This window comes from Megalops cyprinoides, chromosome 3, assembly GCF_013368585.1.
Source record: "Megalops cyprinoides isolate fMegCyp1 chromosome 3, fMegCyp1.pri, whole genome shotgun sequence".
In the NCBI taxonomy this organism is placed as follows: Eukaryota; Metazoa; Chordata; class Actinopteri; order Elopiformes; family Megalopidae; genus Megalops; species Megalops cyprinoides.
In genome coordinates, this window is record NC_050585.1 from 43,418,284 (window position 1) to 43,432,356 (window position 14,073).

A 14,073-nucleotide genomic window follows, 5' to 3' on the forward strand; every position below is an offset into this window, starting at 1 on the left:
CAATACATAAAACAGTTCTGATTATTCTACAGATTAAATCAACCAATACAAACAAAATAAATTTTATGATCAACTGATAGGGTAAAATTTGTCACCAAAGAAATGTTTGAAAAAAGCAGCAAGGAAGAAAAGAATATAAAAAGAAAGAAAGAAGAAACAGCTAAATGAGACTTGAAAAGAAGTCCTTAGAAAGTGCAGCCTCCTAACGCAATATACGAGATTAATGTATCGCCAGTTCATATCCATGATATCCATGCGTGTCACACATTTAAATATGACGTTCGAAATATGACAATCTCACTCGAATTCACTGTCGGCAAACTTAAGCAGTATATCTTCACGTCATGAATAGAGGATACTTTACAGTACAAATGCACCAATTGTCACGTTTCACTGGCCAAAATCACGCTGAGAAATTCCATGTTCGTGCACCACAATATAATATGTAGTGTATGCATTGAGCGAATGGGTAGTATGTACATTTACCCTTTGTGTAACAACACGGTTCATGTTCCCCTTGTCATTCTATTGTTATATACATATTGTATTATTCATATAATTAGCCTACTCCAATGATGTATTTCATTGTTTACCAATTGCTAAATCTTCACCGTATAGCACAATAGTACTACACAGGTTATCTGGTTAATATTATGGATGAAACATCTGATAGACATTAGCTTTGCCAGGTACCTTTGAAGAAAATGTTTCCCTCTGTAAGGCAAGTCATTAATAAGTGATTAAGAGGAAATTCTCTGGTTCGGTTGAATCAAGCCACAGAACCACTGCTATGCAAAGATATCATTCTTAAAAATATCATTTTTAGCCATATTCAAACGGTGGAATGACCATACAAATGACAGGTCGCTGCTCCCAAACTGTAAATATGTATAAATTGTGTCGGATATACTAACGCAACATACACGGTGCAAGCAGTTTGCTATTGATATCGTTATTTATATAACAGCCTACAACCCTTGAAAATAGTTACCTTCTGAACTCTTTCTAACCAAAGACAACTGGGAAATTATACCGCTTGGAAGCTGCTTTGTGATGCAGACAAGCTAACTGCCTAACACGTGTTGATTTTCGTTTGTTTGTATTTTTTCTGAAGCAAGACCAAAGCAGCTGGCCAACTGCTTTTGCTTCGGAAAACCGAACGAGCGTCAAATGTGAAAATATGACTGTTGCCACATTTAATTAAAAAATCCAGTCGTTTCCTTTAGAAACATAACATAACACAATCAAACCAAAAGTTAATATTTTTTTCTCTTAAAATCATTGCGCCTGAGCGCTTTGAACTTAGCGTAAACATGAATTATTGGCATTAGCTGACGGTCTCACTCTGCGCATGTCAGCGCTTGGCAAATTAGCAAAGGTCCATTTGCCAGCAGTTCAAAGTCTTTCGTCTGTAATTTTCGGTCCGTGTCCATATTTATGGCGTCTGCTCAGCTATGTGAGAGCTAGAAGTCAAACGGAATATTCAGTTGGCATTCTGAAGATGGACTGTTTCAAGGGGAAATATTCTTCTCCGTGGGATTTATAATGGCTTTCAGACGGGTCGCGTTTATATCCAGTCGCTAATGTGAACGTGTCCTTCGTCCTCCTACCTACCGCCTGTACTTAGCTAGCCAGCTACGTCATTGAAATCCCGCACGTCTTATCTTATCCTATCTCGAAACTTTGTTATCCTTTTTTGCAAAGAAGTAAAAATGACACGACGCCGCCGAATGTTTAGCGTGACAGAAAAATCTTAGGATGTCTGCAAAGTTTGACTTTCGTGGAAGTTGCGTGGTGCGCCGCTTTGCGGCTTTCGATTTGGCGAGGCAAGGGTAGCTGCGCGTCCGCGGAGAAGCAGCGCAGCCCCCCTTTTTCCCGTGTTGCGTGTTTGTTTTATTACAGCTAACGTTAGCTGTGGCTAGGCTGCGTTTCAACTCACGCCGCTTACCGCCTTGTAGCTGACTGCAATATATATCTTGATTCCATGAGCTGTCTGCTATCTTTATCTGTGCTGCCGACACGTACGCTGTCATAATCGGCATCCGTGCGAGCCACACGTAAGTTTGGCAGTCTTAAAACAATATTGCCAGCAAGCTACCAGCAGTTTACAAGCTAGATAGTTTGTCATCAACGCAGCTAACGAAAGGTAGCGAGTCCTGTTTCTCAGTGGGGCGTGTGAGCCATTGCAGTAAACACTCTTTGCTCGCTAGCTGGCTAGCTAGAGTAGTCGGCTATATGAACATACCCGGCGGATGTAATTGTTGCTAGCCAGCCAGCTGTCTGTGCCGATCTGCATCTAGGTGCCAGTAATAGTAATTTATCGCAACTAATTTTGAAATCATAACGATGCTTTGCAGTTAACTTGGCGATGTATTTACAAGCGATGAAGGTTAAGTCCGGCGTGATAGCAGCTAGCTGCATTTGAATACTCTTTGGGTCGTTGTCAAATAGCGATCAGAAGATAGCTAGTTAGTTTTCTTTAACTGCAGCCTAGTTTTTCTACATTAATTCTACATGCGGACAGTGGACTTGGAAAACGTGCTGGGAACCGTACTAAGTGGATGCTACTGACTTCAGAATCCAGTTTGGTGATAGCTACAGAACTGTCATCCTCGACATGACCTAATTATTTCTGCTTTCAAAAACAGGTATGTTTATTTGTGTTTTATTTTTATTCGCTAGTGTACTACCTTGTTTTCATCTGTCGTACCTTATTAGCACAGACTTGGAAATTGACTAGTTAGGTTGCAAACCCTCTCCAAAATGTGGTTGTTGGATGATATAATTGGCAAAATATTAGTTGCCAGAGCTAGGCAGCTATGACCTCGCCTCATGTTGTTTTGAACAAAAGTTTGGCGCCGTCTTAATGCAAAGATAGGCAGCAGATTACACTAGAATGTTATTAACTCTGTTGAGCTAACGTCAGCTTGCCTGTATGTATCGAGATTGATCACATCAAAGCTAGCCAGTTAGCTAGCTGGCTAATCGCCTACAGCATTTTTTATTTGTGTCACAACTTTGACAACCACCTCTGGATTTTTTTCCTTGTCGGTACAGCAAGCGGCGATAGCTTGCTGGATAGCTGTTTAACCAGTCATCCGTGGTGTTTTACGAAATGAACACGATGTTAGTACATCCGATGTAGTATCCTACGACGTTATTATGACTATTTAGCTGAACTTCAACGCGTAAAGATAGATTGTGTTAGGTATGTTCTATATTCTGACAAATATGGAATTTAAATGCAGTAGCTGCTCTCAACCAACAGGTTGCACCAGTGTGGCTGTGTTGTAAGCCAGTTGCTTGACAAGGGCAGACGCAGCGCAATACAAACCACGCTGCAGCATAAAGTTGTATTTTGAGCAGAATTCGCGGTGTAGGTTTTTATAAAGTCTAAATTTGGTACGCCTTAACGATTAGATATCTGTGCGCTTCAAGGTTTTATGTAGAGACACGGCAAAATATGACGCATGTAGCTAAACAAGTTAGCGTACCTAACGTTATCTAACTAGGTATACAGCCTTTTAGGGCTTTGGGTAGTCGGAGGAGGCAAATATTTCATGTTGTCTAGGCGAAACGACGATAAATGACGTTTTCTTTTTGTGGTAATTAGATGGATAGGGAAGAAGGCATGATTAGGTGAAGCGCTTCATATATTTCGATATGCTGCATAGTAAACCACGTGAAGAAAGGTAAGCGTTTATTTACTGTTATTTACTGAAAATATCGCGATGGATCAGTGTGTTAAAACATTAAGTGTCAGATAACCAAGTAGCTGATTCAAAATAAACCCAAAGTGTCTGGCTTGTGACTTCTGTCAAAACTTTTGGGGTAATTTATTGGCCCATAGAATTCAGCATTGTCGCTGTGTGTTTTGGTCAGTACAGTTTTGTGTTTAACAAATGACGTGTCCGATAACACCAACTATCTGTCGGCTGCAACGATAAATTTTTACTGATTTTGAAAAGTACGAGTTTTATATCTCGCTACCACAGTATCTCAAATTATTTTCAGCGATAGAGCTCTGCTGAAGAAACTGTCTGTGCCCCCCCCCCCCCCCCCCCCCCCCGTAAAAGCAATACCTCTGTTTTCCCACAAGGAGGGGAGGGGGAATCCACCAAAGCAGTCGCAGCCTCTGAACAGTTCCTTTTTTTGTTTTTAAAAAAAGGCCACATATATATTTAAAATGAACATAATTAATATATTGAAATATGTTTATTGTGTCACGGTATTGGTAGGTCCAATCCCCCAAATGTGTCACCCTTCTTGCGTGTTTTTTTTTGTTTGTTTGTTTTTTTGTTCTCTATCTGGTCATTTTGGACGACAGGCCGTTTATGTGCATCTCGTAGCCGCAGTTCCACTTAGTAATTCTGTGTGGCGATGCACAACTGTACAGGCCTGCAAATGGCTGACACCCCGTGCTTGTCTCTACACTTAGGATATATTGTGCATTTCTGAAATGAATGCATTAGGTTCATTGGGTGTTTTAAGATTTTAATGCCATAATGTGCGCAAAATGTCAGAACAAAACACTGCATAAAATGATCAAGGCTTTACCTACTTCATTAATCCTTGCAGCTTAACACTACAGTACATTTATTAAATATCTGATGTCATTATAGCTCTCGGATGCTGTCTGTGGTTATGATCTTAAAATAGTTATTTCTTTAACAAATACTTTGAAATGATGTATTTTCCATCTCATAAATAATAATAATATTGCTGCTCTGAAGTGTCATAAATTGTAATTAGAAGTAATGACATTACCTTATTGGCATTTAGCAGACACTCTTATCCAGAGCGACTTACATCAGTTAGTTTTTATTATTATTATTTTTTTAAATGTTGTCTGTTTATACAACTGGATATTTTTACTGATGCAATTGTGGGTTAAGTACCTTGCCCAAGGGTGCCGCAGCAGTGCTCCAGCAGGGAATTTAACCAGAAACCTTTCGGTTACGAGTCCTGCTCCTTAACCACTGTGCTACAGTAATTGTAATTTAGGTGAACACTGAAAGTGATAGTTCATGTCGAGTAATTGATTGTTACTGTGCAGAGATTACTGTGTACAGTGGAAGCTTAATAACGAGCAGGAATTGCCGTGAGTGGGGTATTCAACTTTACACTGAGTAAAGTAGCTAAACAAACAGATTTCCATGCATGCTCATGGACATCATTACTTGGTTCACGTTAGTTTAAAGGTACCGCAACTGAATAATACTAAATGAACCCGTATCACTAAAATGCAACTGCTCTAGCGTCAGTGTTATTAACAGTAACAGTGTGTTGGTTGAGGGCTAAACCTTTCAAAATGAAAAAAACAAAGTAAAACTGAATGATTATAGATGAATGTAGAAATAAGTATTAGAGTGAATCATTAATAGATATACAAATACAAGAATGAATCAGTAAATACATGACTGAGTAAATATGCTAGGAAACAAAAAGTGAATTAAGTACATTTTTTAATTCACCTTTTTTCTACCCAACTACTCACAAAAGGCAGTTGAACATGAAGATTGTCCTACAGTGACAGCTTCTGACGGTAATGTCCAGTACACCCATAAGCCAGTGGAATGTCTTTTCACAGTACACATTACCTGGTGTTCCAAGAGCCAGGCACCGATTGGAGGATAGGTGCATCCAACCCTGGCGTTATCAGAGTACTGCCTTGGTGCCCGAGTGTCAGTAGTGAGACGAGCGATCCCTGGCCGACCTGCTGACCCCTATCCCCAGCGGAACAAAGCCAGCATGCTCTACTGCTGTGGGCTCTCAGTCCTTATCAGCAGATAATACAGCCAGTTTCAGGTCCCTTGTCCGAGGCTTCGGCCTGTGCAAAGAACAAGCACCTTTAATGTCTGAGCCACTCGGGAGCACACATTCTATACTACTGCATATTAATTTATATTATGAATTCATTTTTTTTTATTGATGTAAGCACATAGTTGTTATGAACTTTGAACTGTCTTGTTCACTGTTGCTATTTCTTGCTTTAGATGCCGTTAGAGCCCGTTCACTGTCCAGCCCCCATTGCCACTGTCCTCGCATGACAGGGTACACGGCGTGCAGTTTCTGCCACTCGTGACAAAATTCGGCTTGTATGCAGAGTGAGCAGTCGCACAAGAGTGCAGTGCACGCCATTACCTTTTGGGTGGCACGGGAAATGTAGACGTGCAAGAGCTGTGGGCACAGACATCAAAAGCGCGATGTGGTGCATTGGCCCTGCGAAAGTTCACTTTGTTTGAACTTTGGTGGTTGCACACGTTGACACAGTTTTGCTCAGCCTTCCAGTGCCTAATCAGGAGGCATCAGATTTCTTCAGCAAGATGGCAGATGGTCGACCGGAACGCAAACCAGAGCTATGAATTTGTAGCCTGTGGATCATCCACTGTTTGTTTCATTACAGGTTGAAGTGTTTATTTTTGGCACTTTCCTCTGGATAGCCGCCTCCAACTTCTGAGAATAATATGTCAGTTTTCTTGAAATGGTTGTGTGCCAGAAACTTCATCACCGTATTTTGCTGTGTAAGATAGTGAAAGACTTCCTGCTGTCTTCTCTTTGAGTGCCAAGTATGTACATATTACACTGTACATTTGATGAATTCGAAGTCTTTCAAAACAAGGTTACCTGGCTCTGAAATGGATAACTGTTTTACGAGCATCTTATAGATCTTGCTGGGGGGACTTATAGCACAATGTCTAATTTACATTAATGCTTGTTTTGCATTGTAACAGCTAATTTGCGCTGCATGTTGTTAGTATTTTTGTGAACTCTGAGATGTTACCCCTGTAAGGTCTTGTGAAATAATCTGTAAATGTTATTGAAATCCTATTTATAATACTTAAAATGAGTTTGGAAGTGCAGTATTTCAGACAGTTTTATTTCAGTAATGTTTGTTGCAGAGGTACTGTCTACCGGTTTTGAATTGCACTTTGTGCTTTACGATACTAGGTAGCTTCTGTTTATTAATCCAGTTCATCATGTGTTGTCTGACACTCAAAGGTCGCAATAATTCAAGGGTGGATTGTGAGTGCTCCCTTTGTGTGTGTGTGTGTGTGTGTGTGTGTGTGTGTGTGTCTGTCTGTTTCCTATTATTTGTTAAAATTCCCTCCTCCCCCACCCCTCTTTGTTCAACAGGATCAAGAAATGGATCAAGGAGGACTGAAATACAGCAGCAGCCGGGAAGAGAGTTTATCTTTTGGGAACCCCAGCGGGAGAGAGGAGAGAGGTTTCCAAGGTGAGGCGAGTGGCGCCATGTCCGCCGCTTCCACTTCGATCATGCCCCCGCCCCTTTCCGGAGACATCTCCAACGGGCTGGGCAAAATGCCCCCCCAGGGCGAGCTCACCAGCGCCGTGTCGGCCTCCATGGGACTCTACGTGGAGGAGCCCGACGCCAAGATGATGGGGAGCAGCCTGAGGACGGCGAAACCGCAGCAGCAGCAACAGCCACTCGGCCCGTACATGCTGGGGGAGAACCTCTCCCTCCTGGAAGCCAGCATCGCGGACCTCAACCGTTCGTCCACCTCCGTGGACCCCCACGTGGGCGGGCCGGGTCCCGCCCCTTTCCGCCTGAAGACAGAGGACTTCTCCCCCATTGATAAAGACCGGGCGGAGGTGGAGGACTCGTTCGCGCAGGCCAGCAAGGACACCGACATGAACCAGAGGCTGTTCGGCGACAACACCATGGACATCCTGCAGGACCTGGAGCTGCCGGGCGCCCTGACAGACCTGAATGAGTTCTACGTCGGGGATGAGGCCGCGTTCCTCTCCTCCCTGGCTGTGGACGATGCCTTCATTGGTGACGTCGGCGCTCTCAAGGATGCCAAGCCCAGCATTGGCATCGGCAACGGCGGCGGCGGCACAAGCTGCACCGGCGTGAACGGCACTGACCAGCAGCCTCTGGGCCCGGCCGGCCCAATGCCCGTCATCAAGACGGAGAAGGACCCTTACATCCAGCTGTGCACCCCGGGGGTGATCAAGCAGGAGAAGGAGAGCAGGAGCTACTGCCAGATGAGCAGGGCCGAGCTGCAGAGCCCCCTCCACTCCCCCATCTCGGTCTGTGGCATCAGCTCCTCGGGTGGCCAGGGCTACCACTACGGAGTGAACACCTCATCCGCCGTGGGCTTGCAGCAGCAGGACCAGAAGCCCGTGTTCGGCTTGTACCCTCCGCTCGCCCCCCCAGGGGACGGCTGGGCCAGGGGAAAGGGGTATGGGGACGCCACGGAAATGCCGAGAGGGAATGAGCTCGTCTCCATCTCCCAGAACTACCCCGCCAGCTACATCAGGTAAGACATGTGGTCAGGATGTAAACTGGCTGAATCACGTTTTTATTACGTTTGGGACTGATGGCCACTTAGCTGCTGGTTGGAAGTTGACCCTGCTCTGTTTGATTGAGGCAGTAACTCTTCTCCCCCATATCTGTTAGTGTTGTTTGTGTGCGACTGGAAGAAATCCAGGTCAGTCCTTTTAAGAGCCAGGTGAAGTGTGCATTTTAGGACAGATATGGAGTGAATAACGTCCTTGAAGCTCTCAAGTTTCCATCTTTGAGGGTCAATTTTCAGTTGGTTTGGAAGTGTACCATTTAGAAATGGCAAGAATGTTTCCGGTTTTTTCTACAGAGGACAACTTTTCATGTCTAAAATCTCTGTGTCTTTGGGCCGTACTTGATTTGGAATGAACTAGAAAGGAATGTGGGTGTTTTATTGGTAAATGCCATCAGGAAGTGTGGTTGCTGACTTTTGTTCACTTGAATTCATATAAGCAAATCATTATTTTTAACATTACAATGAATACCCGTTCGTGGTGGCAGTTTTTTGTGTGTTTTTTTTTTTATATGCTGAAGAACACTTCAGGAGTTGTTTACCATTTTGTTTACCATTGGGCATTTGTTGCATAATTCTGTAGAAATACCTAGAGCCTTGATTTCATTTTTTAATGTAAACATTGTATTTAAACGCCATGGTGAAATGATTATAGACTTCTGCTGACATGGAACAGGCATACACAGCTTTGTGTTGTTTGCTTTTCAGCAAATACAACACATGTGGTGCCATCTCTCAGGGGGGAAAAGAAAAATTCTTATCAAAGGCAAGGACAGTAAGGACAAAAATTGGCCCGAGATTCTTAAGCTTGAGCTCCAGTTTGCTCACAGATCTTCGGTTAGATGCTGCGCGATGTAGCATCTGAGCACGCGTGACGGAAATCGGTCATAATTGACTCCCCGAGTTTGTCCGCCGCATCGAGATATCCCCAGCAGATTGCCCGCGCCCACTGCAGCCCTCGTTTGTCAATATGAATTAGTGTAAGCCGGGGCCGCCCCATAGCTGGGAGGCCACGTGTACAGAGGGCGCTGCAGATCTGGTTCGGTGTGCCGACCCCCCCCCCGCCCGTCCGGGGTTTCAGTGCAAACATGCGGACCCGCGGACCTCCCCTTGCACCGAGGCGAAAACACGCTCGCACGCGCGTCCCACAGGCTCGGGGACAGAACGGGGGCTGCTTTCGGCCCTCCCCACACGACTGTGAATTAGGACCTTGCTCTTGAAGATAACACCACTGGGGGGTATTGTTTTAATAAAGCGGCGTGAGTTGGAAGGTTCATGAAAATGATTCACTGCGTAATTCTGAAGCGGCGCATTCCAGAATGCTGAGTTCAGGAGGCCCATACAGTATGTATAGGAAAGAGGTGACATGTTATTTATTTTATTTCATAAGATTTTTTTTTTTTTTTCCCTCCCGCTCCCTCTCTTCTGTCTCCCTTGGCGGTTGTGTGTGCTAATTCAGAGACTGGAAGTTAACTATCTGTTACCTTCCCGACAATGCAACCTAATTGCTAGCTGTGGTTTATCTACATAAGCAGAGGCTGCATTTACGGGTACAGTATGGGCTGTATGGCTATAGTACCTCAAAAACTAGGTCATCTGTCCTGTGCCAACAAAGACTATCACGCTAGTCAGTAAAATGTTTGCTGACTGCATGTCTCAGAGCGTATGAGGAATGCAGGCACATGTTCGCTTTTTTTTTCCAGCAAACGTCAAAGCCTTTCTTAAAACATTTTGCCTTTTTTTGTTCATTTTTCGTATGGCAGGAGAGCCAAATCAAACACATTTTGGTTTCTTTCGTGGAGACCCTCCCATTTTATGACCTCTTGAGAAAGTAATCATTAAGGAAGGAGAATGAATGAGATACAAAGTGAATGTAACAGATGGACCTTCCCTGTGTTTCCTAAACTTAGCTGTTTTTAATATTTTTTTTTAATGACACTGCAAAGCGGGAAATGGTACCCTTGGGAAGAAATCATTTGAGAATTATAAGCAAAGATTTTATTAATAAAAGGATGATTTTCTTCCTTGAGTATCAGACCACGGGTGGCATTCTGCTTTGTAATTTCTCTGCCTGTCATTAAATATGACATTATTTCAGCGGTCTGCTTCTGCATCTCTTACATGTTGCAAAATTATTTCAAACACACTTTAATCATCTTACATGTTGCAAAATTATTTCAAACACACTTTAATCATATCATGCAAGTAGCCCATTAATGTTAACCTTTTTCAAGGAAGAAGTCAAAATAGTGCACACAACCCACAGCGCTGTGGTTTCAGGTGTAATTGGTTTTGTTTGTTTTAATTAAATGTCTCTGATCATTATCTCCCTGTAAAATGTTGTCAACTCTAAACTAGCTACCCAAGAACTTTTCAGATCCCTGTAAACAAAGGTGTACAAGAGTGGCATAAGGAGCTGAATGAGTGTGAAATAATTAAGAAACACTTAATTAAGAAACATTTAATTTAATAATTTAATCATTTAAACTTTACTTAATAATTAAGAAGCACCTTATTTAAGTGCTGTGACCTTTATAATTAGATCTTTTTGAAGAATATCAGTGATGTACTTATTTTTACAGTAAGTGGATTGTTCTTTGCAAAATAATTTTTTGCTTCTGTACAAGGTTGTACTTAAACCAGACCTATTTATTGTGAAAGCACAGTTGTGATACTAACACATCAGCTGTCTAACTAAATGCTGTCTCAGAGATATTACAAGATAGTAAGACAAGAGGATTCACAGTAATGCATTTTTAAATATAATGGCAAGCCACGTTATATTACATTACATTATTGGCATTTGGTAGGAAATCTTATCCAGAGCAATTTACATAGGTTACAGTTTTTTTACATGTTACCCATTTATACAGCTGGATATTTACTGAGGTGATTCTGGCTTAAGTACCTCGCCCAAGGGTACAACAGCAATGCCGCAGTGGGGAATCGAACCAGCAACCTTTCAGTTATGGGTCCTGCTCCTTACCCCGATGCTACACTGCCACCCACTATGTATATATATATATATATATACGCGTGTTATAATATATATGTGTGTGTTAGTTAACAGTGATGCTAAAAAGACAACACTGAGTTCGGATATTCATCTCTGTGGTGCTGGTGCTGCGTACAACTGTTCCAAACAGTTTTGCCTGAGAATAATGGTGCGGAAATCACTCAGGCTCCTAAAATTTGATGGGCACTTTCATCGACCGGGTGGTTTGCCATTAAAGGATAATAATGCAGATTACACTGCCAGTGAGCATAATCCCCAGATTATCCCCAGCCAGCTAGATAACTAATCACTTTCATGCACAATTAAATATTTGTAATGGGTGTGCTGTTAGGTTCTATTTATCTTTGTGCTCTGTTCTTTAGCCTCCCGAGAATCCCCTAAACCCAGGGCAAAACTTGCAGTAAGCAAGATTGTCTGTTTTCGCAGGTGGCAAATGCAGGCCGGAAGTTTTCTCTTGGGCTCTGAGCCTGACTTCTGTTGGCTTGTGTACATTTGTCTGTTAGTACGTGAATGAACCGAACTCATACCATTAAGCTCTGAAAGGGTTAGAGCGCTGACTACTGTTTTTTCAATTTTGGAGAAGTTCTCTCTCTCCCTGTCTCTCCCAACCCCCCCCCCCCCCCCCCCCCCCCCTTTCTCCTCTCAAATTCTTGGTTGTGTTTTAACTTGTTTCCTAATCTGAGAGTCCGCGGAGTGGAATTTCCTGCCGTGGCTCGAGTCCCACCGAGCACTCGAATATGAGTCTCCGCTGTAGGAGAAATGTCATCTCCAGCCCCGCGTCTGTCCATCTGTCCATCTGCCTGTCTGCCCATCTTTCCCCCCCTTTCCCAGATGCCACCACCTGCTGTTTCTTCACTTCGCCACGGCGATACGGTTGATCTGCAGGGTTCTAGAAGGAATGCTCTGGCCCCCAGCTACGGTTCCATTCGGTCAGGGTTGTGGGTTTACTCCCGGGGCAGTGAGGGCAGGTCACTCCTTCAGGTTATGGGGGTGATTTCCTTTAATCGTTTGCCAGGATTACTAGTGGGATCACCAGCTGACTCTTCCCTTGACTGTCTGTGCGCGTGTATGTGAGTGTGGCTCGGCGTGTGTGTTCCTCCCGCCCAATGATGAGATCCGCCTGTTTGGCAATCTAACCTAACGGTTTTGGCACTGAAAACGCAAACCTCAGGTGATCACAGCAAGAGCAGGGGAGTTTTGTGTATGTGTGTGTGTGTGTGTGTTCTTTCCTCTTGGCTGCGATGGCCGCTGCCAATAAGGGCATCTGTCCTTGCAGATGGCCAGGAATTGGGTCGTACTAAAACGCACAGTGGTGAGCTCATTCCTCATGCCGCAGTAGAGTGAGACTCACAGTGGTCGTCTGTCCAGCTTCTCCTTCGGGATCCTGGTAGGCAGATTAGAATTGTATTGGCTCCTGGCCAGCTTCTGCATATTTTTATTTATTTATTTATTTATTTATTTATTTTAAGAGAGGCGAGCAGTGTGTATGCTTCTTGCTCTTAAAAACGGATAACGTCCGTCTGCTTTTTCGCGTTTGCTCGTTTGCTTGTGTCCTTTAAGGGGGGGGGGAACCCTCTAAGGTAGCTTGAAATCCATGCGTTCGTTTCTGCGGGATTAGCTAAGTAACATCCTCAGGTTCCACGAGGACAATACGGGCGCCAGCTCCGCTAAAGAGAGCGGCGAGAGAGAGGGTGTGTGCCGTTCCCTGTCGGGACGGTGAGACACGGGCCCCACGTGAAAAACCGTCCCCATCAGAGCTGTGCCGTAGAGCCTACAGGTGAGAGAACAGGAAGGGCTGTCGGCTTCGTTTCTGCCGTTAACGGCCGTGCCAAATCGTGTGAAACGGGCACTCACACCTTGTAATCGTGTTTCATTGGCTGGTTTTTAAATTCGGTTTTATGCCACAAACACAACACAGACGCTGCAGTTTTCTTCTCCCTGCTGTTTTTAGTGCAAGTAGTTTTTCCCTCTTTTTTTTTTTCATTTCTTACTAGCGTAAACAAAACAGCTTTACAGTTACAAAGATGGGCTTGTTTGTTTAATGTCTTTTTTTCTCCCTTAGCTTCCCGATTTTGGAATTGCCCATTGAGTATGCTATGCTTGTCTCGCTGTAGCAGCTACTGTTCCCATGCAGAAGCACTGGAGCATGGCGAGTGCAATCCTGCGATACACACACGCTAACCGCAACCGTTTTTCACACTGCAAGCTGCCCAGCGTACTACAGCGATCTAGAGGCCAGTTTTAGGAGGGGCAGAGCCTCTCCAACATCATTTACACAACCTCCAGGTGCTTTGAAGAGTCACAGCGTGCCTGAGACTGGTGAGATTAGCAACCCCAACATACCCACCCCTACACGTGCTGGAACAGGGCCAGTTAGCTCCCAGTCATTGCTGGTTTGTGACATGGCTGGGGTTGAACACAGACTGTAGAGCTAAGTATGTGCTCATAGCGAACGCCTTAACCACTGAGCTACTCGGGACCACCTGTTAATTGGTATCGATACAGTACATGTCAGGCTGCAAAAAATTCTCACCATTGTGACCTGTGGTGTTGATGAGAGCAGAAATCACATTTCAACTGCAGTATAATATTCAGAATTAAAAAAAAAAAAAAAAGTAAAACTGAGTCATGCTGCCACATGCATTGTAGGACAGAAAGGAATTTCATCACAAGAAGCATCTGTGGCAATGGTGAACAGTTGTACCGAGTGACCTCATCTAATGCTGGGCCATTAGT

At 43.8% G+C, this 14,073-nt stretch overlaps 1 protein-coding gene across 3 annotated transcripts in view; it reads left to right on the plus strand.

The window, feature by feature from the left end:
• The first annotated feature begins 1,399 nt into the window (after positions 1–1,399).
• The window catches only part of LOC118775732 (glucocorticoid receptor-like), a 64,417-nt gene continuing 51,743 nt past the window's right edge, over positions 1,400–14,073 (plus strand). For 2 of the 3 annotated variants that reach the window (XM_036525786.1, XM_036525788.1), the window contains exons 1-2: positions 1,400–2,648; positions 7,138–8,285. In XM_036525786.1, coding sequence (XP_036381679.1) covers positions 7,147–8,285 — 1,139 coding nt within the window. In that variant the 5' untranslated portion in view covers positions 1,400–2,648; positions 7,138–7,146. Of the gene's footprint in view, positions 2,649–3,323; positions 3,693–7,137; positions 8,286–14,073 lie in introns of those variants that run through there. The other variant, XM_036525787.1, reaches the window with a different exon arrangement.